Consider the following 23362-nt stretch of genomic DNA (forward strand, 5'->3'; position numbering starts at 1 on the left):
GTGTTACAATAAGAAATCAGAAATCCACAACTCAAGTAGGAGTTTCTGTCAACAAAATGTTATCGGTGCATGCATAAAATCTGATGCTTCGGAAGAGTAAGATTAGAGTCACTGATTGAATTTTTATCTGAAGCCGACGAGTCCAAACCAATAAAAACTGGACTGGTTTGTTAGAATGGTCCAGTCAGACCTAAATAGAACAAAAGCCTTAATATTTACCCCTAATTCACAATTGTGCACAAATTTATGCAGCACTATCTTATAAAATACAAATAAAACACATTGAAGTTTGCGGTTGCAACAGGAAAAGTTTTTTTTTTTTTTTTTTTTTTACAATTTAAAAAAGAAATTAAATGTAAAATATATTTTTTTTATTTTAAAAGTAAAAAAAAAATGTTTAATGTAAAAAGTGTATATATCCATCCATCTTCTTTACACCCTTGTCCCTTAGTGGGATCTGGAGGGTTGCTGGTGCCTCTCCAGCTAACGCTCTGGGTGAGAGGCGGGGTCACCTGGACAGGTCGCCAGTCTGACACAGGACAAACAACCATGCACACACACACACACACACTCACCTAGGGGAAATTTGGAGAGGCCAATTAACCTGACAGTCATATTTTTGGACTGTGGGAGGAAACCAGAGTACCCGGAGAAAACCCACGCATGCACAGGGAGAACATGCAAACTCCATGCAGAAAGACCGGGGCTGGGAATTGAACCCAGAACCTTCTTGCTGCAAGGCAACAGCTCTACCAGCTGCGCCACTGTGCAGCCCAGTGTCTATATCATAAATATAAATTAAAATCCAGAAACCAATGCCACATAACGTGAGGCACGTTTCAGTCACATAAACTGAAACATTTGGATGATTGACATGAGGACAAAATAAAACAATTCACACTCATCACAATAAACTCCAACACACAGACGAAGTGACTCCTCACCTGGCTCCGGTCACATCCGGCTCCAGGTGGGAGCCTCTCTGCGTGCGTCTGCACCAGCTTAATGAGAATTAATGAATATCTGAGCTTTGCGGTTATAAATGAGTGCACAGGCCTTGGTGTTATTAATGAATACCGATAGTGCAGAGAGATGGGCCGCATGTGCTGTGAATGGAAAGTAGGCACATATAATTACGGTTCAAGTATTTAACTTCTCCAGATGCCACAGTCGTATATTTTAGTCTTTATTTGCCAAATGAGACAGAACACTCCTTCTTCCTCGCGTCCTCCACAGGCTTTTCATCTAATGATTATCTGGCCTTCTGCGTTTAACTGCAATTTTGAGGAGGAGATTAGTTTTACTTCTCATTTCTCTCTCACTCTGTTCAGACGTTGAAGGCTGCGAGCACGGCTGGAGGAAGTTTCACGGCCACTGCTACAGGTATGAGAGCAGATGAGGTTGCAACGCTGAAAAAAAAAAAGCTGATAACCATTTGTATTGCTCACACGTTTACACATTGTCCATTATCTGCTCACAAATAACCATTTAAACCTGAATTTGTGCTAAACGTAGATTCACTCGCTGTTTTCTTACAGGTACTTCAGCCACAGACACACCTGGGAGGATGCGGAGAAGGACTGCAGAGAGCACAGCGCCCATCTCAGCGGCGTCCTTTCTGTCGCTGAGCAGGAGTTCATTAACGGTGTGTGTGACACAACAAAAACGTAACACAAAAGAGAGAGGGAGAGAGAATCAAAAGAAATTACAGCTGTGCTTCTTACTCAGAACCACAATAACTTAAAATAATAAAAATAGGTGCCTAAAACTGAAGCGGAACATTAAAGCCATCATCTTCTAAGAGTCTAATGCAGGAGAAAACAAAGACAAAGGCAGTAAAACTAAGCAAATCCCACAAAACTGAGAAAAGAAAAGCTGTTAAAATCAGCTAGTTGGGGTAATTAAACGAAGCTTTTCATCACACTGCTTGCTTGTTTTTAGGTCTGGGTCATGACAACGCCTGGATCGGTCTGAATGACCGCACAGTGGAGGAGGACTTCCAGTGGACAGACGGCAACGATCTGGTCAGCTACGACACACACACCGCACAAATATCAGCTTTTAAGATATGCGGAGAGCACTAATTCCTGCTTGGTGGAAATATTAATGGATTAATGGAATATTAATTTGGATAATACATGGTTAATGCACAGTCATCTATCTATTAGTGTTATACAAAAACTGGCCTTACAACATACTCCAGCTCATTCTGATGGTGCGTTCACACCAAACGCACCATCAGAGAATCAGGCGCGTCTGGTTTACATTCAAAGTCTACGTGGAGCGTTGGACACGCTCGATGCATTAAACGCTCCAAACGGTACAAATTGCGCCGCCCTAGATGCTCAAAACGCACCTCCACATAGATTTGAATGTAAACCAGACGTACCTGATGTTCAAAAGACGCTTTGTGTGAACGCACCATGAGAGTTTCCCCAAGGCATAACTGCTTTAGTCCAAGCAAGTTCTGGTTCTGCCTTAATGTCTCCTTCAAAAAGGATTTTCAAACAACTTCAGGTTATTTCTTCAATTTTACCAGAACCCTGAATGATGGAGCTGAGTGTAGTGTGAGCAAAAAGCAAAGGGATTTTATGAAATCGGTAAAAGATATGAAAAAGCTGAAATAAAAGGAAGCAATTGAATGATGTGAGTATATTTGAACGTTTGAATGTTTCCAAATGTTTCCAGCTGGAAGCATTTGGAAGTAGTTAGATGTAAAAGAAATGTTTTTAATTTTATTTAGATCTGGGCATGATGTGTAACTTTTTAAAAATCTATAAGCCTACTTCATGTTGTGAGTCGGGCTCTGTTTAGGTGATTTATGGATCAAGCTCAAGGTAAGAAAAAAACATAAAAACTTGGTTGATCACAGTTGATTCATGGTATAATAAGAGTGAAAACACTTTTTCAGAGTAGCATACTCTGACATCGAATTAAAATTCCAACTTGTTCTTATTTGTTTGCTAAGCCTCATAATTATTCTTCTAAAATGCGTCGTTAACATTCTTAAAATGGTAGTTCAGGAAATTTGAAGTGAGATTCTGATACATTGTAATTTATTTATGTAATTTATTAGTCTCATTAAGTAACTCTTGGCACCTTCATTTTGTACACATACAGATTAGTTGTAGCTAACAGCTGCGGTTTAAAAGCTCCTCAAACAATATTCTCATAAAATCGCCTTGACCTTTTGAAGACTCTTGTCATTTTAAGACAGTAGAGATCCACTTTCACCTTCATCCTTCGCCAACAAGCAAACGGCTTTGAACCAACTGATTGGTATTTGTGCTAAATGAAGTCTTAAAAAGGGTTTATGTACTACCTTTAATGGTTCATTCTTGAAAGCAAATATTGACGGTTGCCGTTTGTTGTTATGCAGGTTTATGAGAACTGGAGGGAAAGCCAGCCAGATAATTTCTTTGCAGGCGGCGAGGACTGCGTGGTGACCATTGCCCATGAGGACGGCAAGTGGAACGACGTGCCCTGCAACTACAATCTGCCCTACATCTGCAAGAAAGGCACAGGTATGGAGCAATCACCTGGTGAATCACATCACCTGGGAAAACCTTCCCTGTCTTTGCAAACTTCAGAAGACAATCTTCATAATTTCACAGTAAATAAATCAATAAAGTTCCCTCACCGAGTAAAATGCGTTATTCATGGGGAAAAACACCACATGGGTGATTGTGTGTGTGACCAGCTGGCCTCCTCTTAGTCATCAGTGCTCATCACCAGCTTTTGTTCTCTGTCCATGTTGTTTACCAAAAAAAAAAATGCCTTTTTTTTTTACTTTGGTAAAAATTCTCATTCGCTTGACCCAAACTTTAAAGCTTCCCCTAAAAGACTCAGAAAAATTTATGACAAACACACACTTAAGTGAAGTTGCAGTTCTGCCCAAACCCATATTGATTTTTTGAGAGAAACTGATATTAATCTCAATCTTTCTCCCACTGGCGCCTTCGGCCCTGTTTATGCTCACTCCAGGTCCAGAACTGATGTTGCGGTTATTGCCAGGTTCATAAATATCATCTAAATGTCCTTTGGGCAGTTTTTCACCAGGTTGACTTGGTGTTCATCCTCACAGTTTGGGACCGAACCATTGTTACTGTGAACGCAGATAGAGCCTGTAGGAAGCAAAGGAAGAACACATGAAGTAAAGTTATGAGGAGTTAAAGGAGTGAGGAAACACAAGGATTGGGTGTTTGAGATCAAGCTGTTTGTTTGTCTGTCTGTAATCTCGTAGATCAGTCCTCTGTAGACCTACTCAAACCTCCCTTTGATTAGTTGAGCTTGATTCATCAACCCGGCTGCCATCTAGTGGCAGTGTGTATGTACTGCCTCTCATTAGAGCGGCTTATAAATGTTTTCCTCCTACATTAAAAAGAAACAGTGGGTAAAGGATATCTATCCAGCTATTTTCTGTTAATTTATGTGATTTGAAATATTTTTGACAGTGTTGTGTGGGACCCCGCCAGCAGTGGAGAACGCTCATTTGGTTGGCCGGCGGAGGTCACACTACGACATCCACTCTGTGGTGCGCTACCAATGCTCCGAGGGCTTCTACCAACGCCACATCCCGACTTCTCGCTGCCGGGCCGACGGCAGCTGGGAGCGACCCAGGATCATCTGCACAAAGTGTGAGTTTGACTCTGTGGTCTCAGAGGGAACACTGTGTTACTGCTGGAACTTCCCAGATACTTTCTAGAGCTTTTTAGGAACTCAAAGGTCAACCTCTGTGAAACGTTCCTGCAGCTTATCATCTACATCCTAGAACTTACCGGCTGTTTTCCCCAGATACTTTCCAGCAACTTAAACTGATCGGAAAGGTTGTTTTCAGGGAGGTATACATGGCACTTTCTAGAAACTATTGGGTACTTTCTGGAACTTATCAGGTACATATTGGGGAATTTTCCAGGCACTTTTCAGAGCTTATCTGGTTCTTGAAACTTGCCACTTCCTATTAAATGATCCCAAAACCAAAGCCAAATACTTCCTAAATCATGGGTACTCTGTCTTAATTTAATGTACAGCTGTATTTTTCTGTTTTCTGAAATGCTGCTACTTTTGTTAGCTGCTGTGTCAACTGACAAACCTGAGGTTATGTCTGAGTTTGTGGTTTCATAGTATGAAAAAATAATATTTTCTCCTTGTGTTCATTCGGTGTCGTTTTGTTCAAAGAAAATTGACGTTGACGGTTTTTCCTCCAGCTCGGCATTCGCATCGGTACAGACGCCACCATCACAACCAGCACCGTGAACACCGCAGGAACAGGAGACACGGAGGAGAAGGCCACAAACCCCGAGAGGACGCTCAAAGCTACTACTGAACCAAATAATACAACATCCGCAACGCCTAGGTGCTAACCATGGCCCATACAGGAAGAGAGTAGTTCCCATGCTCCTGCTTCTCCCCTTGCCCTCAGCTTAGCTTTTACTACTTTTGATAAATAAGGTCGTCTCTAACATGCAGCTAACCTCCACTGTCCCATCTCCGAGTTTGGTTGTTTTGATGCTTCTTTTAACTGGGCTGTGAAAACACCTTTCTAACGTCTCATCCTAATTAACGACGACCCCCGTCCCCTCTCTGTCGGATAGACATCAGTGTGTAAATGTGTGTGAGTGTATGCATGTCAGATGGAAAATTAGAGAAATGTCTCATTTTAAAAAAAAAATCAAATTTCAATCTTTTGTTCCACATCAGAGGTCTTCAACTCGTGTAGACCCTCGCGGACTTTTAGACGCGTCTCCGTTTCAAACAATTAGCAGGAGTTGACCGAACACCGAGGAAGTGATTCAGTGGTTTGCTTTTGGTCTGTTAGACGAGGGACACGTCTAAAAGCTGCAGGACGCCTTCTCTTGTGGACTGGAGTTGAAAACCCCGGGTCTACATGAAAATTAACTCGTCCTAGTGTTCTGTTCCCACAGAGGGCTACAACTCAAGCTAGCGTGCGTTCCTCTGTAACCCTGAGCTGTTTGTGTTTTTTGCTGTGAGCTGTTGCTTTTTTCTTTATTAAGCTCTTTTAATAGCTGCTCTGTTTTATTCTTACTGACATGCTTTTTCTAATACGTGCTGTTTGTGTAATGTTACTATTTATTACGGATGATCTGCTAGTAAAAACGCTTTCTTTTGTACTTACGCTCCAGGAAGTCTGTGTAACACCATTTTTCTATACCAGTTAGTAGCAAATCCTTTGATTTTTCTCTAATCTCCGGTTTGTGAATATGTTCTGTGTTATTAGCTGATCCACTGCTGGACTTTGTTCAAATCAACTCCTTCAGAATGATCTAATGGATGTGTCCCACAGACATACGGTGGATTGTGTGGGTGGGATAAGGAAAAAGCTTGAGCTAAACACTTGATTGTATCAGATTTGCTAAACATCTTGAAAATTTGCACGGCTGTGTGTACCTGATGAGTAGAATGTCACTATTTTTTCTCTTTAGTCCCTTTGATATTGGATCAGTCATCTACTTTTTTGGTGTTCCAATGACTTTTGTCTTGCTGTTGTGTTTCATTCTTAATAAAGTGAACAAAAGGAAAAGCAAAACTTTATACTTTTTCTTTAAATTGAGACCAACAAAATATACTAGGTGTTGGAAAAGTTTCTGAACCCCACGAACTTTATTTGAATTTTATCTGATAAATCAACACAAAATAGACCATTGCTAAGAAGAAGGAAAATAGGCAGATTTTAAAATGGTTTTCCATATAAAAATATATGCAACTGTGCTGCAGAGGACTAGAGATAAATGAGATATGCGGTTTATTTTCTTTTGTGCTTAATCTTTTAAAAAAAGCACGCAAGTTAGCTAAAATAAAAACAGCTCTGAAACTGAAACTTTCATAGTGAAGCCATAAATGTTGAATGAGAAATCCTGCCAGTCGTGTTGTGAAGCTGTAAACTTTGACCAAGTTTATAGTTTTAACAGCCAAACAAGTCTCCAGTTTCCACTATTACACTTTTGATTCAATCGCAACAATCAGTCCTCACCTTTCCATATTTCTACAAACAAGATCTTTTAAGAAAAAGACAAAAAAAAAATAAATCACTTTGCTTGACACATATGATTAATTAAATCCATTTTCACATTGAATTCAATGCATGTCACCTACATTTTGACTCACTGATTAAGGCATATGGACTCCTGACCAGTGGGATTTTTTTTGTTTTTTTTTGTTGAATGTGACAACCACATGCAACAGCTCACCTACATCCAGGGTTCACCTCTTATCAGGCTGATAACTGCAGCAGTGCACTCTGCACAGCGCAGAATACGTCTCTGCTTGGGGACAATATCGACAGCTGCTGAAACGGTATTGTTAAATCTATGGAAGCCTGAGTCACTTAAGTTTTTATATACGATTTTCTAGAGGCACAAACGACAAGGAGCACAAGGGGAGAATATCAATGTTCCTGCTCATCAGTGGAAAAAGTATTCACATTTCTGTTTTTTTTCTTTATTGTACAAAATAAACTACAACATGAAACACTGAGATGCACTGACAGGTACAGCAGAAAGTAGTAAATCTGGTTGTTGAACTAAGCAAAAGGTCAAAAACATGAACTCTGACCTGCAGTGAGATCATTTTTAGACTATTTAGACAAGAAAATGAGGACAGACCCTTGTGTTGGATGGAATATCGATAAATGTCTCACACTTATTTTTAAAAAGGGTCAATCTGAACATTTTCACAACAGTAAAAAAAGAAGAAAAAAAAAGCAGAAATAAATAGACTTTTAGTTGGGATATACAGACACGTTTAAGTAAACCGTTAGGTCAAGATTCGTTATCTAAATTTTGCGACCGGGTATCTGTATGAGTCACCTGAAAGCTGATCTGATCGCAATCCCTCACCTCCATCAGCGGCGCATCTTTATCAGGGTCCAACAGTCCACAGAGGGAGTGCCGTGTGAGATGGCCGATTTGGAAACGTTGACCCAGAGAGCCAAGTTTCTAAATCTCCTCTGGGCTTTAAGATTACGGGGAGGGAAAAAAAGAGAGTCGCTTCTTTCAGTTTGTGCACTCCCCTGAAAGCATTCTCCTCTTCAACACGCAAACTATTTTCTTCGACATCAAGAGGCAGGCGTGCGGTCCTAGTTTTTCTTCTTGTCGTCGTTGCTCTGTCCCTTGGGAACAGGTTTCATGAGAAAAGCCGGGTTGGCGCGGCAGCGGAGGGCCAGCAGAGCGGGCACAACGGCGAGCAGCACATTGAGGGCGATAACCGGCCATCTTTTGTCTGCCGGGGCTCGGTACGTGAAGGGAGTACGGGAGTGCAGAGATGCTCCGATATGACACCACTGAGTCTGGGGGTGGGGGGGAGGAAGAGGTCGTCAGGGGGCAGGGAAACATTAACAACAACAAGAATAGAAACACAGTTACAGCACCTAAATGGAAAAGTATCCATTTCCTACATTTGTCTTTAAGGCACAAAATGTGTTAAATTAGGATGTAATGGCAACATGGAAGGAAAATGACACCTATACCTTTAGCTACAATCACAGTTGCACGTCTTCTAGGATACACGTCGACCAGTTTCACATAAATTTTCAATCCATTCGTCTTCTAAAAAAGTTCTAGTTCAATTGAAAAGGTTGGAGAGTTTCTGTAAACACCACATTTCTATTGTTGCCACAGTTTCTCAGCTATTTAAACATGTTATAGGAGGTCTGGCTGCATGCTTGGTGTCATTGTCCTGTCACATGTCTCCTCCATGGTAGCTCCATGCGTCTTCCCATTAACTCCGACTAGCTGGGGGGGAAAAAAAGCCCCCTTCCCCCTCTGCTCAATACTTTCTCACTGTTACTTTTCTTATTTTATGGTGTCTCCTACATGGCTTGCAACAAATAGCAGGATTTGTCATTTTAATTTCACAATTGTCCGCAGCTTTGCTTTGATCCGTCACATAAAATCCCAGTTAAACTTGTTTTGCGGTGCTCTGTACCTGAGCCATGGCTCCAGCAAAGAAGACGGTCCAGTCCAACATCCAGCTGCATCCAGGTGTGTTGAGGCCATAGAGAAGAATGATTACCAGGGGCACAGCGTAGAAAAAATACACCAGCATCTGTTATAAATGAAATGAGATGCAGTTTGTGAACAGGATGCCTGCGTCCGATCTCAGCCGTGGGATCGTTTTGATCATTTCTAAGTTTCTGGACTGACCATAATCCTGGAGAAGCCCACTGGGTCTTTGAGGTACGGCTCATACTGGTAGATGTAGGTAAAGCAGGCGTCCAGAGGACAGTCCAACACCACCTGGAGCAAAACAGCAGGGCAGACAAGGACTCAAACCTGTGACCTCGCGAGTCTGCAGAAGGAGTCGGGCCTGTGCTGCGTTACTCACAAAGCCTCTGAACACAAAGAAAGCCACAGCTCCCAGTAAGAGGAGTGACAGGAGCAGGTCGGCAGGTCGAGACAGCAGACCTTTCTTCTGCTCTGCAGCGACCTGATCAGAGGAAACAATAGAACTTAATGTAGCTACTGACTTATCAGCGTACATGCAATAATTCAACACTGTGATTGAACCCCAACAAACGCAGCTATTGCTCCGTTACATAAATCACAATTTATGCTTCTGTTTTCCAGCTTAATAAAGAATTAGAAAAGCAATCTGGTTCAAATTGACTCTTATTGGACAGTGAATTTGTTTGTAGAAGTAAATAGGACATAAATAAATGTTAATATTGTATTAGCAAGATCATGTTTACTTATGTTGACTTAAAATCTAATTCCTTGAATTAAGTTGATTCTGATGTTTTCTTTTATGTCAAATTTACTTCCTGTGACAAAATTTTAGTCTTTAAATCAAAATTTTATTTAACTACAATAACCTTATTTGAAGGTCTAATCAGCCAAGCTGGAACCTTTTACTTTCTCTAATATTAAAGTAAAATTTAAGAAGATAAATCTACAATACATCTTAAGTTCTTCCCGCTACTCAAATTCTGCATTAATAAATCAACTTTAAATGTTCTTTTTTTGGAACATAGATTAAAAAACAAACTTTGATTAATGAAATATCTCAATTTGCCTGTTTTTTTTTTCTTCAAAAATATATCTAAAAAAATTCTTACATATGACAGACATTAAGCTAGCTAATCACAAATATTTTTAGGCAGGTCATTCTGAAAACATCATTTTGAAATGTTGAAGAAAAAAAATTGACAAGATCATAAAATAGAGATTTCCTATCAGTAATGAAAGCATGTCTAGATAAATAAAACAAATCAAGCCGATCCTTAGAGTTGAGACAGAACTGTACCTTGTCTGCTGTGACGATTGGCATCTCTCTGGGTCTGCTAAAGAGCCGCGATGCTGCCCAAAAAGACACAAGGAAGAAAGGGGCATTCCTCCAAAACGCTGGCCGGATGTTGGACCCATACTTGCCTGCAAAAACCAAGAAGCAAAAAAAAAATTTAATCTTCATAGAGAGACATTCAGACCAGTCAGAGGAGTTAAATGTTAACATTTCTCACCAATTACCACCCCTGGAATAAGGACAATCTGATTGGCGATGGAGGACCCAGCCCACAACAGACCCAGGCTTCGGTAGGACTTCCTGTCAAAGAAACCACAGAGTCAATCAGGGGGAAACGCACAGTGAACCATCTGGGACGGTTCTGGTGCAGCAGCTCACCCTGAAAACATGCGATGAATGACTGTGAGCAACAGGATGAGGTGAACAACCTCCCAATAAGACATCATCACAGCATAGGAGGTGCCGAGATGAGGCTCACCCTGGAGAGAAAAGATTTCAAAAGGCTGCTTTGTTGTGTGTGTGTGTGTTTGTTTTTAAAAGAGATTGATTGTATAAATCTGAGTTTGGTCACTTTACCATCCTTAGGTAGAAGTCCATAAAGCCGGAGATGAACCCGTCCTGCTCTAAAGCGTTGGTCAAACCCACCATGCCGCCAAACGTAAACTCTGCAAAAACTACAAATACAGAGGAAACCAATGAAATACTTATTTATTCTGCACCTTAGCATTAATAAGCAATGAGTCTGTACCGTAGAACAAAGGGTCCACTTTTGTTTTGTGTCGTACTGTGAGGATGAGCAAAAGAAGAACGGATCCCAGGACAAACATTCCCATTCCCAGGATAGGAAGAGGTCTGTGGTGTCAAAAGGGAACAACGATTTATCTGGTGAAGTTCACGGTTTATCCAAGTCAAAGCAAAAGAGCATGAATGTCTGATAAAAAATAAATGTGGTTTTATGTTCAGCTTATTGCTTAGCTAGTTGTCGCCTGCAGCCAAAATGTATCAGATAACAAAATGAACCACTTGCATTTTTAATTTTGTTTTTTTAATTTAGATGCACTGACCAACCTGAAACTGCACAGAAATGTAAAAAAGAAAGAACGAAAAGCTCTGAATTTGCTGAGGGGTTTCATCCTTTTAATTCACAAATAAAACTGAATTTCTACGTGATTATAACTTACAGTAAATTGCTGCCCCCAAAATGAACCTACGCAGTTATTTCACCAAAGCAGTCGGCCAAATCCTATGTCAGGCTTTTAAACCACAAATCTACCAAAGGCTGCTGTTATCTATGCTGCTTTCTGCCTTTTTTCTTCCACCTAACTTTCCACCTATTAGTCATGCTTTCCTTTTTCCATTACCCTCACTGAAGCTTGTCTGAATGCCTGACTGCTGGGCTACACCGCCAAGTCAGCAGTTTGTGGTGGTGACAGCATGACCTTTCTACATGATTTCTTTCAGGAGATTTAACTACATCTGCGAGCCGCATTCATCAAAAATGATCAGATCACATAATAAACAAGTGAAATATGTCAATCTCTGTGTGGTGTGAGTTTCCCTTTTTGACCTAAATTGCCGAGGAAAAAAAAAAAAGAAAAGAGGCACCTTCAGACTGGAGACAGGTTAAATGATGGTGAACTTACTCCTGAAACGCAGGGATCTGATTCATTGCGAATAAAACTCCAGGACCCAACAGAGAGAGCAGAAAGACGCTGACCTCCACCGGTGGCTTCATCTCTGTAGCCGGGTTCTTCAAGCTCCAGGTGTGTTTTTTGTTTGTTTGTTTGTTTTAAACCCACGCTGCAGACAGAAGCGTCCCCAGCCTAAAGGTGCTCACTGGCGGCGTAAAGAGGCCCGGAGCCCTCTCCAGTGCGGCAGATGGGAAGTGGAAGCTTTAAAGGAGTGTCACTCGTTACCTTTTGATCTGTGATGAAGCAATGGTGTTGCTCCAACACGCCAGCTATCAGGTTGTACGTTTCAAAGTTCAGCCGAGGACTCCTCTTCCTCTGGCGCCTATCAGAGAGGAGAAAGGCCTCCCGGCGCGCTGCTGCCTCTCGCAGGCTCGGTCAGAGCAGAGGGATGGGGGGGGAAACGCCGCTTTAAATAGAAACTAACCAATTATTACTCTGTGGTTTATTATTGCATCCGCATTTCATCATTTAGCCTGGATCCTCTGGCATGTTTATCATCTCTAGATGTAAAACAGAGGAGCATTTCTTTTGTCTCCCTCTGTCTGCCGCAAACTTCAGCGTGCGCCATGTTTTCTATGTGTGATTTTTATCAATCGTGATTTTTATTTTTTAACCTCTAAAATTTCCTAAATAAAATTTTTAGAACAGATATTAGAAGATACAGATATAAAGATTAAAGTATTTTATTTTATTTATTTATTTTTTTGTCATTTTCCCAGCAGGTCAGTGGGACGTTTGCACACACTGCCCCCTATTGGTGAATCTCTATTGAGCCATCAGCTACTCAATAAATGGCACCACTATTCTACGGAAGAAGATTAGGGCCACTGAAAAAAAAATTCTGACTGTAATCTCATCCATCCATTTTCTTGCACCCTTGTCCCTTGGTGGGGTGGGGGTGCCCATCTCCAGCTGGTGTGCCAGGCAGGATACACCCTGGGCAGGTTGCCAGTCTGTTGCAGGGCAACACAGAGACACACAACACACACACACACACCTAGGGGCAATTTGGAGAGGCCAATTAACCTGACAGTCATGTTTTTGGACTGTGGGAGGAAACTGGAGTACCTGGAGAAAACCCATGCATGCACAGGGAGAATATGCAAACTCCATGTAGAAAGACTGGGGCTGGGAATTGAACCCAGAACCTTCTTGCTGCAAGGCAACAGCTCTACCAACTTCGCCACTGTGCAGCCCCACTGTAATCTCGGAGTTCTGGAAAAAAAGTCAGACTTTTTTCCTCTTCTGTACTATTCATAGTGAAATGAGCAATATTTTTGTAGCTAGGCAATGAACAATGGTAGCTTTAGCATGTAGTGAGTGGTACAGGACATTTAATGTTCTTTATTTAATTGGATTCCCTTCTGTAATTATTAAATTGACCCAATTTGATAAGATTTTATTTTTTAAATAATTAATATATGTTTGGTTTGGGTGGTTTATTTGAATAAAAACCTGATCATATAATGCTACATATATTCTTTTCACAATAAGGTAAGGCTTTTTAGTCTTGGGTGCTTAGGTGCTTGTGAGAAACATTCACTTCTCTCAATAACAAGATGCAACTCGGCCACTAATCAAGATGGTGACTTGAAGAAAATGAAACAAGTCTGATAATTGGTGCACCACTTGGGACATATTTAATGTGCAGCTAGACACAAAACCAATACAAAGACAGCAATTAGAGAACGTAATTCATGTTTGCACTTACCAGCAGAGAGTTCTCGTTGTTACTTAGCTGGGTTAAACACTGAACTGTGTGGCTTTGGGAGAATTGTCTATTGGTTGGTGTGTTTTTCTTTTTAATACGCTGACCTCCATTTCTTCGCTTTTGCTTTCTAACGCCACGCAGCTGGTGGATTGTAGGCGAACATGTGGAGGTCCATCTGCACATGTTGTCTTATCTCCGGTGGTCCCTGCGGTTCAGTCAAGGATCCATCTGTCCTGCTTGGTGTATGATTAAGAACTCTTGCGTCTGATGTTTTCAGTCTTGATTAAATTGTGGATTATATCGGACGGAGAACATAATGTCCAGAACCAAGATTATTCCTGTGTGTCGGTCGCAGTGTAATCTGAAACACATTCACTCACTTTTCCTTCAATAAATATCGGCTTCCACTCTCTTTAAGGGCTCATTGTGAAGAATAAGTATTCATTATGCGACACCTTCTGACAGATGAGCGGCATTTACACTGCAAGGATGCATTCAAAGCAACCTTATCTTCTGCAACAAAGCTGCTGAAGAGGATTAGGCTGCTGTTGCCACAGAAACTTAGAGAGTATAGAAGGGTGGGGAGTTCAGGAAGAGAGTAGAAGCAGGCGGCGAGGCGATTAAACACAGTCAACTCTGTGCCCGCACACCAGACACACTTTTTTTTTTTCATCTGATTTGACACAGTTTTTTTTTGTAGGTGTTGCCCAGTCTGCCACCATGATACATCCTCTGATCATCGGCATCATGACCGTAAACACATCTCTGACCGTCTTTTACTGGGCCTTCATCCTGGGTGACGCTTACCTAAAGTGGATGGTAGAGCCAGAGGACAAGCCCAAGAAGATAGTGACACCAGCCTGAGCGCCGCAGCATGGATGCACCCGACTGAGTGACTGGCTGCTGTTTTTGCTTAGGACTAGTCTGCGCTTGTAGCGCTTTCTGTGGAGACGAATTCGTTCTGATTTCAGCTTTTTTTTGTACCTTGGTAAAGTTGTCTTTTCATTATGCACCAGGAATCTTCCTCACAGGTAATTTTATTGAAGTCTTCTTCCCTTGTCGTCTTTCATATTGGTAGTGGTTTGTTAGGGTGACCTGAAATGAACCACTCTATTCTGTCGTTTGATGACTCAAAGAAAAGCTGGTGACTATGAGTTTATGCCAACCAAATCCTGTCAAGGATTACTGAAGAACACCTTGATAAAGACACACACACAGCGTTGCTCTTCTAATGTCCTGTTGGCCGCCGGTTCTGTCTGACCTCCCCGTCGTCACCTCACCTCTGCTCATGGCTCCCGTCTTTTACTATGGCATGCACCCGGTCTCCTGGTTCATTCTCTTCGCAAACATAACCATCACCATCATTGAGTGGCAGTTTCTCACTCGCCAGTTTTTCAAGAATTTGCAGTTGCCTAAAGAAGAAGAGTCTAAACCCGAGACGACGCCAGCCTCTTCTTAGAGATGCAGCACAGAGATCTGTGAGGACAAAAGAAATGGCTGCGTTTCTTGTGGGGAAAAGCAGAAATAGCCAGAGTTTCACCACAGTAACTCGTTTGCCTGACCTTAGTCAATTTCTGTCCTTTCTGTGTTTCTTCCAGAGATACCACTATAGAGTTTAAGCCTGTTTGGAGTCCCTTTTTGTTCCCTGGTCAAAGCAAAAAAGATGAGCAGCGGTGATTTCTCCTAACCACTGGTAAGTTCATCCATCCATTTTTCTCACCTTGGTCATTTTTCTTCATGTGGGACAGCATGATGACATTTTTGCTCTTTCTTAACGTTTCATGAGGCAGAATTTGGCTTTATAAGAAGCTATGAAGCATTATGTGATATTAAAATAACTTGACCTGATGTCAAATTATTATAACATACTAGAGGCGGACCTGTAAGAGAAATTCTAGATGAATACAAATCAATTATTTATTTAAAGCTGAGGAGAAATTGAATTTTTCTCAAACTGTTTTTACATCCTCACATTTAAATCACAAAAATTGTACCGTGATGTTATGTGGTACAAAAATAAAAAATGTTTCATCGTCAAATAAGATTATATATATGACAGAAGATCTTTTGAGAAACCTCTACCAGCTTTAGGATTGAATAGATTTTCAAGTTTTACCTGATTCTTAGATTTTGCTCTCTCTTTAACTGGGTTATTGTAACAAAAGATGTTTTTTGGATTAAACCTTTAGTTCAGGATTGCTCTGCTGGAAGTCAAACCTCCACCCTGGAAACTCTTTATCAGCCTCCAAGAGACTTTCTTTCATGGTTGTCCTCTGTGTTTCTCTGTGCATCATTCCTTTAACACTGAGCAGTTTTCCCAGTGTTTATGAAGAGAAGTATCCCACACCATAATGATGCCACCACTATGTTTCACATTGCGGTTGGTGTGTGTTAGTTTTTTCCACCACACAGCATGCAGCCCAAATAATTAAACTAATCTAATCAGCTCACCTTCTTCCTCATGATTACTGCAATAAACTGAGTTTAGGTTTTTATGTCTTTCATTTTTCCCTTTTTTTAGATCTTTATTTATAAGAGAAGCAATGCAGCACTTGCTCCCCACATTACAATTATGCACTACATACTCATTTTATACTCCAACAAAAAATATCAAAATTCATGTACTCTAGTGTGAAAAAAATGTGTAAAAGTTAAAAAGTTATGAATCCTTTTCTAAGGCGCTGTAAATATCTCTGTGTGCAGCCCGGTCACTTATGACCATAAGCCTCTTTTCCGCATTACTATCCACCTCTACTCGCAGATATCATTAATCCCTGCAGATGGAAAGCTGATATTGGTCTATGACCCACTCAATCCTATTAACTCTGTCTGTCCTACATTCCCCTACTTCTCAGTTTCACACTCCTAGGGCGCCTAGAAAGTCTCATGTGAGTAGGAAGAGAAATGCCAGATTTTTTGTCTCTGAAAAATATAAGAACCGGTACGACGTTCACATGCAGGGAACTCTCACCACGAAAAGACGTTTGTTTATTTACCAACCACCTCATCATTACGATCCACCTCCTACACTGTTTATTTGCCCAAGCTGCTGAAAATGTTTAGTTTCACTGATGTCCAGTTTTCCACCACCCTCTTTCTGAATATTTACAGTGCAGAGAAGAAACACGCCGTCCCCAAAAGGAACAGCCTTAAAGCCCCACTACTTTCTTTCATCTGACAATCCAATTAACAAAGTGTCAAAAGCCATGTACACGTTGCCATATTTGCCCCTGAACTCAAGAAGAGGTCAACTTTTGAACCTCACGCAGCTGGTGTTCCAGCATCGACATCTCCTCCAGTTCTCCAGACGGAAAGAGGAAGACGACGCCTATTTTGTGGACTACATCCCCCCAGCAAGAGACGCAATCACCCTGCCTCGCAGCGTAGTCTACGTCTTAGTCGGGGCGATGTTGATCGTAGTGGCAACTTACGCCATAGTAGGTCACCTGATTAAAGACCTCATGCATGACCTGGCAGGTGGGAACATTGTGAACCGATTACCTTCCCAGCACTTATGTGTTTGTGGTGAAGTTGAATCAGTTCCATCCACAAGCTTTGGCTTCAACATGTTGTTCTTCCATCACATGTACCTTGTGGTTTGTGTACAGTGGTCATCCATCCTCCACCACTGTGTGATTGCTTATCCTTTAAGGTGAATGATGCCACCTAACAATTCTGTAATTTGCTGAAAAGAGATATTAAAGGGGCACTTTTGAAGTACTATGATATATAAAGTATTTGCTCAAAGGATTGTCTAAATTTTTAAAGGGAAAACACCAGATTAGCATCTTTGTTTTTTTTCTTTTTTTTCTGCAACAGAGTAATCTTACCTTTTTCTTGCAGACTGAGTAAAGCAAGCATTAATGTCACTTAAGTGCCCCCTTAAAATTTAAGGAGATAAGAAATAAGAAAATGTATTTAATTTGAACTTTGTATTGCTCTATATTGACAGATTGGATATTTGGCCCTAAACCAGTGGAGGAGGATCCGGAGAGAGACGAAGCGGAAATAGAGGAGGAGCGGCGACTCAGCATTTCCAGTAACCTGATGGAGTTCAGAGACGAGCTGAGGATGGAGAAAGAAAGAGAGATGCTGCTACCGGGCTTCTACCAGGGAGATGGGGCCTGCCACCACCCATCTCCCCCTCCTCCGCTGAGAAGTGCCATCACTTCATCTTACCCTGGAGAAAAAAGAATGTCAACTCATAGCGTGACGTTCGCCTGCCCCGTTGCCCCTTGTGTGACCTCTCTCTGAGTTTTCATCAGTTCATCTCAGCAGCAGCTCAGATCTGTTTTTAATCGAATGTAGTGTGTGTTTGCAGTACTTTCCTTGCAGTAGTCAAACAAGAAAATGTCTACTTATAGCTTGTGCTCTTTCTTGCTCCCTTTTATTTAAATTTTTAATTAGAGTAAGTAGGTTAACACGCTCCATATCCATAAACTCAGTCAAGCTCCACCGTGTCACTATGTAATATAAGAAGTGTAAAATAATAGTTTATTATGTGAAAATTATGTAAGTCCTTTGTTCATCACAAATGTTTCAAAAGCAAATGTTGACAATGTAGAAAGGAAAATGATGAAAATCTGCTAATTTAAAAAATGTTTATCACATGTTACTGAAAACCAGATTAATCACTTTCCTTGTCCAGGTGAACTAAGGATTGTCCCGGTAAATAAACTAATAATATAAATGAGTTGTTGTGTCTTGTCTTCTTTCATTAATCCATCTTATCTTCCTCTAATACCTGCTTGTGTCAGAGGCAATGGCCTATTTATCAAGGTCAGGGATTACTGTACTGTCCACCTTACATATTGGTCACCAACTGTAGTTTAAAAAAATGCTAGCTGTTTAGCTAGCTGTACAAGGACCTTATTCATAAAATATGCACCATGCATTTTATGTATTATAAAGTCCAGGTAAACAATGTTCTTCCACAATACTTCAAAATCAAATCAGAAAGTTGAACTGAAGTTATGTTTAAATAAACAAACAGCTAACTGGGTAGACAGGTCGCTAGTAAGGTACTTAGCTAGGTGTGTCACAGTTGGTGACCTTGTTCATAAAGGCTGCTAACCCTATGCAGCTGATATCATACATGTTATTTACTTTTCAATCTAGATGAACAATGTGTTCCCATTATTCATTCATACAAGTGAAAAAGATTTATGTACAGACAGATTTTTTTTAATAGTTAGTAAGCTAGTTAACATGCTATTGTTGGCCATAAACACCAGGAGTTACTGTACATGATAGATAGATAGATAGATAGATAGATAGATAGATAGATAGATAGATAGATGAGCTCTTAGACATTCTGCTGACATGGAGCAAAGTGCCTCAAGCCTCTGCAGCTTATCTTGTTGTTCTGAGTGCTACTTCCATGGACAGCAATATGGTTTGTCCGTAGCAATGTCAGAAATAAAGAACATTTTAAGGTAAGAATCTTTATGCTGTTTGTTTTTTTACCAAGTTTCTTCAAAATGCAGGTCTGCTGCACAAAAGGATTTGTGATTTAAGAGGTTTTAAGAATGTCTGCTAAACTTTTACCAGCTTGATGGTGATGATTTCTTTTTCACTCTTCCTGATCTTTTTTTAATGGAAAACACTGTCAGATTGAATCCTCATGCTGGAGACTTTGAGCACCAACGGGTTTGAGATACTGAGTGAACTCACTGACTGGAAACGGGCAACAATACAACAATGGATGTACCACTGCAGAGGCTAAACATTCGTTACAAGGATGACGATGGAACAGTGCTTTATGAGTCCTATGTACCTCCTTCTCGGGATGCAGTCCATCTTCCCACCTATGTCATCTATCTTCTCATAGCCGTCTTCATTGTGGTGTCCGTTCTTTATGCCATCATTGGCCACCTCATCAAAGACCTCATCCACGACTTTGCAGGTGTGTTACTGTATTTTCTGTTATTAGTTTATTGATGGCAATGGATTTTTTTTTTTTTTTTACTGCATCTGCCCTTATTTTCACTCTGTGTGTTTCCAGACTGGCTGTTTGGGAAGCAGCCTGAAGAAGTGGTGGTGAACTATTGTGAGGCCAAAGATAAGTTTATGGCAGACTGGTCCCCAGAAACCTCACCTGAACTGGAGGCAATGGCTCGGGCAGAGGAGAACAAGATGGTGGACAGGGACTTCATGAAATCACCTGCAATTTGGATCATCTCCACAGAACCTCGAAGCACCAAGAAAGGACCTCGTGTTGTTTTTGGGAAGAGATCTTAGTAATGTTGATGACTAAGATCAACATGATCTGAATGGACAGGGACATTAATTACTTAAGTGAAAATCTAAAACTATATCTTCATTATGTGAATATTCAGGTTTGACGTAGTTTAAGAGGTGGAAAAATTAATTGGTCATTTGGGGACATCTTGTGGTTAATTTTAGTCATTACATCTGATTCTAAATTACATGTATGTATTTAAGACAACTAACAGACCCGCTATAAACAGGCATCGCATAACAGTTGATCTGAACTAACCAGGGGTGAAAGCAGGGGGGTACGGTCGGGTTCTGCGTACCCCTAAAAGATTTAGCAGGGCTACGCAGTACCTGCAAGAGAGAGGAGCGGCTGTCTGTTGTAGAAAATCAATGGGTTCTCTGTGCAGCTGTGAGTGCACCCACTAATCAACCGTGATTGATTAGTTTTTCAAGAACAACCTAAAACACGTCTTAATTAGTTAATGAATAGCTCCCAACCCCAAATTCATATTGTTTTTTCATTCAGCAGGGCTGCGATACGTCGATCACGGAAGGGTTTGAGTCGATCTCGGCATCAGGTAGCACGTCCTCCTCTGACTCCTTATCAAAACGTTCATAACTTTATTAAAGAACAACAACAAAATCAACAAAATGTGTTCAAATTAATGACCAAACAAAAATTATAATCTCAGTAATTATTATTTCAACAAAGTGAAATAAATACATCACAATAGTTCACCACCACTTCTTCAGGCTGCTTCCCAAACAGCCAGTCTGGAAACACGGAGTGAAAATAAGGGGAGATGCAGTAAAAAAAACAAAAAAAAATCCATTGCAAAAAGTACAATAGTGAAGTTTACCAAAAGTCATCGCATAAATCTCCAGAAGCTGAACATTTTGATACATGAATTAGCACAATTAGTTGAAGACAGCAGAAGTAGTTAACGACCAAAAATTGTGAGCAGGATCTTAATAAGTGAGAATCCAGTAATGCATTCTCACTGATTATTTCAACAAAGTGTTGCGCAATTCTGTGCGTTTCTTTTCCATTATCAAAATAACGAGCAGAGGAGGAGTTTAAATTAGCTAATCAACCACCACTGTGTTCATTAGGCTTATTAATGATAGCAAAATAAATGTCAAGCCTGAAAACCTGATATCGTAACGTACTGGCTGTTTTTAACGTAATCTCTGGTCAGCTTGTGGAGCGCAGGAGGTTGCCATGGCAACAGGTGTGCTTAAATGACAGAAAGAGACGGAGAATAAAAATGTGCGAGTGGTTTAGAGTTGATCACCTGTTCAGGTTGTTTTACCTTTGTTTACCTTTGTTATGGCTCTTTACAGCCGCTGTAGTTTCTGAATGTTCAATAAATGACAAACTTGGACTAATTACCTCGTTGTTTGTGAGTATACATCATTTACAACACACATCAAACACGGTTTCATTAAGTATTTAACAAACAAATGGCTTCTACCGCTTTAATTATGTGAAGTTAAATTGTCTAAAAAATAGTTTGGTGCTCTCTGGCATCTTCTCTGAGCTCAGAGTCTGAGAGACATTTCCTCTATCAAACTAATTTGTTTGCCTCTTATTTGGTGGAAATATTGATATTGATGATTCTCCAAAATAATAACCTTTTTCAACCTTTATAGCTCCACTGTTGAAAATGAGCCAGTCCAATAAATTCCATTCCTCTGGAACCTGTTGGAGGAAAAATATCCCAACTTCAGAAGATGTGCTTTTAACCTAACAGAGCTCTGTGGTTCCTCCTATCAGTATGAGAGTCAGGGTGAGGAGTCGCCATGTTAGGAAGAGAAGTGGAAGCTGCAGGATCTTCAGAACAAACAGGTCATGATGCTGGGTTACTGATTATCCCTCTGTCTGGATCAATAGAACCAGTTAACAAGCTAAAATGAATGGTTATATGCCAGTCATGGAAATCTGGGATGCACTCCATGCCATGATGTTCAGAGTTTAGGTCTCATGGCATCTCAAGGTGTCAACATTGCAGCCGGTGGCCTGAGGGAGGAAATATAGGTTTATTTTGTAGCAAGTCAAGAGCTACCAGCTTTTATCGCTTTGCAAAAAAATTAATCAGCACAGAAACTCCAAAGCACACAAATATATATATATATATATATATATATATATATATCAAATAACACATCCTAGATCTGAATGAATGAAATATTCTCATTGAATACTTTGTTCTGTACAAAGTTGAATGTGCTGACAACAAAATCACACAAAAATCATCAATGGAAATCAAATTTATTAACCAATGGAGGCCTGGATTTGGAGCCATACACACACACAGCCTGTTGTGTGAAAAAACACACTACAGGCTGATCCAACTTTAATGTAATGTCCTTAAAACAAGTCAAAAGAGGCTCAGTATTGTGTGTGACCTCCACGTGCCTGTATGACCTCCCTACAATGCCTGGGCATGCTCCTGATGAGGTGGCGGATGGTCTCCTGAGGGATCTCCTCCCAGACCTGGACTAAAGCATCCGCCAACTCCTGGACAGTCTGTGGTGCAACGTGACGTTGGTGGATGGAGCGAGACATGATGTCCCAGATGTGCTCAATCGGATTCAAGTCTGGGGAACGGGCGGGCTAGTCCATAGCTTCAATGCCTTCATCTTGCAGGAACTGCTGACACACTCCAGCCACATGAGGTCTAGCATTGTCCTGCATTAGGAGGAGCCCAGGGCCAACCGCACCAGCATATGGTCTCTGGGCTACAGGGCTCTGGCAGTGCTCCTCCTGTTCCTTCTTGTACAAAGGCAGAGGTAGCGGTCCTGCTGCTGGGTTGTTGCCCTCCTATGGCCTCCTCCACGTCTCCTGGTGTACTGGCCTGTCTCCTGGTAGCGCCTCCAGCCTCTGGACACTACGCTGACAGACACAGCAAACCTTCTTGCCACAGATCACATTGATGTGCCATCCTGGATGAGCTGCACTACCTGAGCCACTTGTGTGGGTTGTAGAGTCCGTCTCATGCTACCACAAGTGTGAAAGCACCACCAACATTCAAAACTGACCAAAACATCAGTCAGACAGCATAGGTACTGAGAAGTGGTCTGTGGTCCCCACCTGCAGAACCACTCCTTTATTGAGTGTGTCTTGCTAATTGCCCATAATTTCCATCTGTTGTCTATTCCATTTGCACAACAGCAGGGGAAATTGATTGATTGTCAATCAGTGTTGCTGGACAGTTTGATTTCACAGAAGTTTGATTTACTTGGAGTTATATTGTGTTGTTTAAATGTTCCCTTTATTTTTTTGAGCAGTGCATATACAGTGGGGCAAAAAAGTATTTAGTCAGCCACCAATTGTGCAAGTTCTCCCACTTAAAAAGATGATAGAGGCCTGTAATTTTCATCATAGATGTACCTCAACTATGAGAGACAAAAGGAGAAATAAAAATCCAGAAAATCACATTTTCTGATTTTTAAAGAATTTATTTGCAAAATATGATGGAAA

General features: G+C 40.9%; 4 protein-coding genes across 9 annotated transcripts in view; 3 read left to right on the forward strand and 1 right to left on the reverse strand.

Annotated features, from left to right (window-relative positions):
- Nucleotides 1–6547, forward strand: part of LOC103479352 (neurocan core protein-like) — a 52790-nt gene extending 46243 nt beyond the window's left edge. For all 3 annotated transcript variants that reach the window (XM_081598061.1, XM_081598062.1, XM_008433722.3), the window contains exons 15-20: nt 1332–1383; nt 1539–1645; nt 1942–2024; nt 3380–3524; nt 4455–4637; nt 5208–6547. In XM_081598061.1, coding sequence (XP_081454187.1) covers nt 1332–1383; nt 1539–1645; nt 1942–2024; nt 3380–3524; nt 4455–4637; nt 5208–5326 — 689 coding nt within the window. In that variant the 3' untranslated portion in view covers nt 5327–6547. The remainder of the gene's footprint in view (nt 1–1331; nt 1384–1538; nt 1646–1941; nt 2025–3379; nt 3525–4454; nt 4638–5207) is intronic.
- Nucleotides 6548–6827: 280 nt separating this feature from the next.
- tm6sf2a (transmembrane 6 superfamily member 2a) lies at nt 6828–12807 on the reverse strand. Of its 2 annotated transcripts, none has more exons than XM_008433724.3 (10): nt 12174–12807; nt 11006–11109; nt 10834–10931; nt 10636–10736; nt 10475–10557; nt 10261–10385; nt 9343–9444; nt 9162–9254; nt 8944–9063; nt 6828–8305 (listed from the first exon to the last, which is right to left on the reverse strand). In XM_008433724.3, the coding sequence occupies exons 2-10, from the start codon at nt 11088–11090 to the stop codon at nt 8096–8098; spliced, it is 1017 nt and encodes a 338-aa protein (XP_008431946.2). In that variant the 5' UTR covers nt 11091–11109; nt 12174–12807; the 3' UTR covers nt 6828–8095. The 2 variants fall into 2 exon arrangements, with proteins under 2 accessions (XP_008431946.2, XP_008431945.2); XM_008433723.3 differs by having other exon boundaries at nt 11901–12806.
- Nucleotides 12808–14147: 1340 nt separating this feature from the next.
- LOC145548065 (uncharacterized) lies at nt 14148–18352 on the forward strand. 3 transcript variants are annotated; one of them, XM_081598563.1, is made up of 4 exons: nt 14148–14690; nt 15258–15352; nt 16771–17136; nt 17612–18352. In XM_081598563.1, the coding sequence occupies exons 3-4, from the start codon at nt 16866–16868 to the stop codon at nt 17911–17913; spliced, it is 573 nt and encodes a 190-aa protein (XP_081454689.1). In that variant the 5' UTR covers nt 14148–14690; nt 15258–15352; nt 16771–16865; the 3' UTR covers nt 17914–18352. The 3 variants fall into 3 exon arrangements, with proteins under 3 accessions (XP_081454689.1, XP_081454690.1, XP_081454688.1); XM_081598564.1 differs by lacking the exon at nt 14148–14690 and adding an exon at nt 14749–15167; XM_081598562.1 differs by lacking the exon at nt 14148–14690 and adding an exon at nt 14749–15137.
- Nucleotides 18353–19100: 748 nt separating this feature from the next.
- LOC145548066 (uncharacterized) lies at nt 19101–20296 on the forward strand. The gene is made up of 2 exons (XM_081598565.1): nt 19101–19564; nt 19664–20296. Exons 1-2 carry the CDS (start codon nt 19360–19362, stop codon nt 19897–19899), a joined length of 441 nt encoding a protein of 146 aa, XP_081454691.1. The 5' UTR covers nt 19101–19359; the 3' UTR covers nt 19900–20296.
- The last annotated feature ends 3066 nt before the right edge of the window (nt 20297–23362 follow it).

The sequence above is a fragment of the Poecilia reticulata genome, chromosome 17 (genome assembly GCF_904066995.2).
Source record: "Poecilia reticulata chromosome 17, P_reticulata-male-v2, whole genome shotgun sequence".
Taxonomy (NCBI): domain Eukaryota; kingdom Metazoa; phylum Chordata; class Actinopteri; order Cyprinodontiformes; family Poeciliidae; genus Poecilia; species Poecilia reticulata.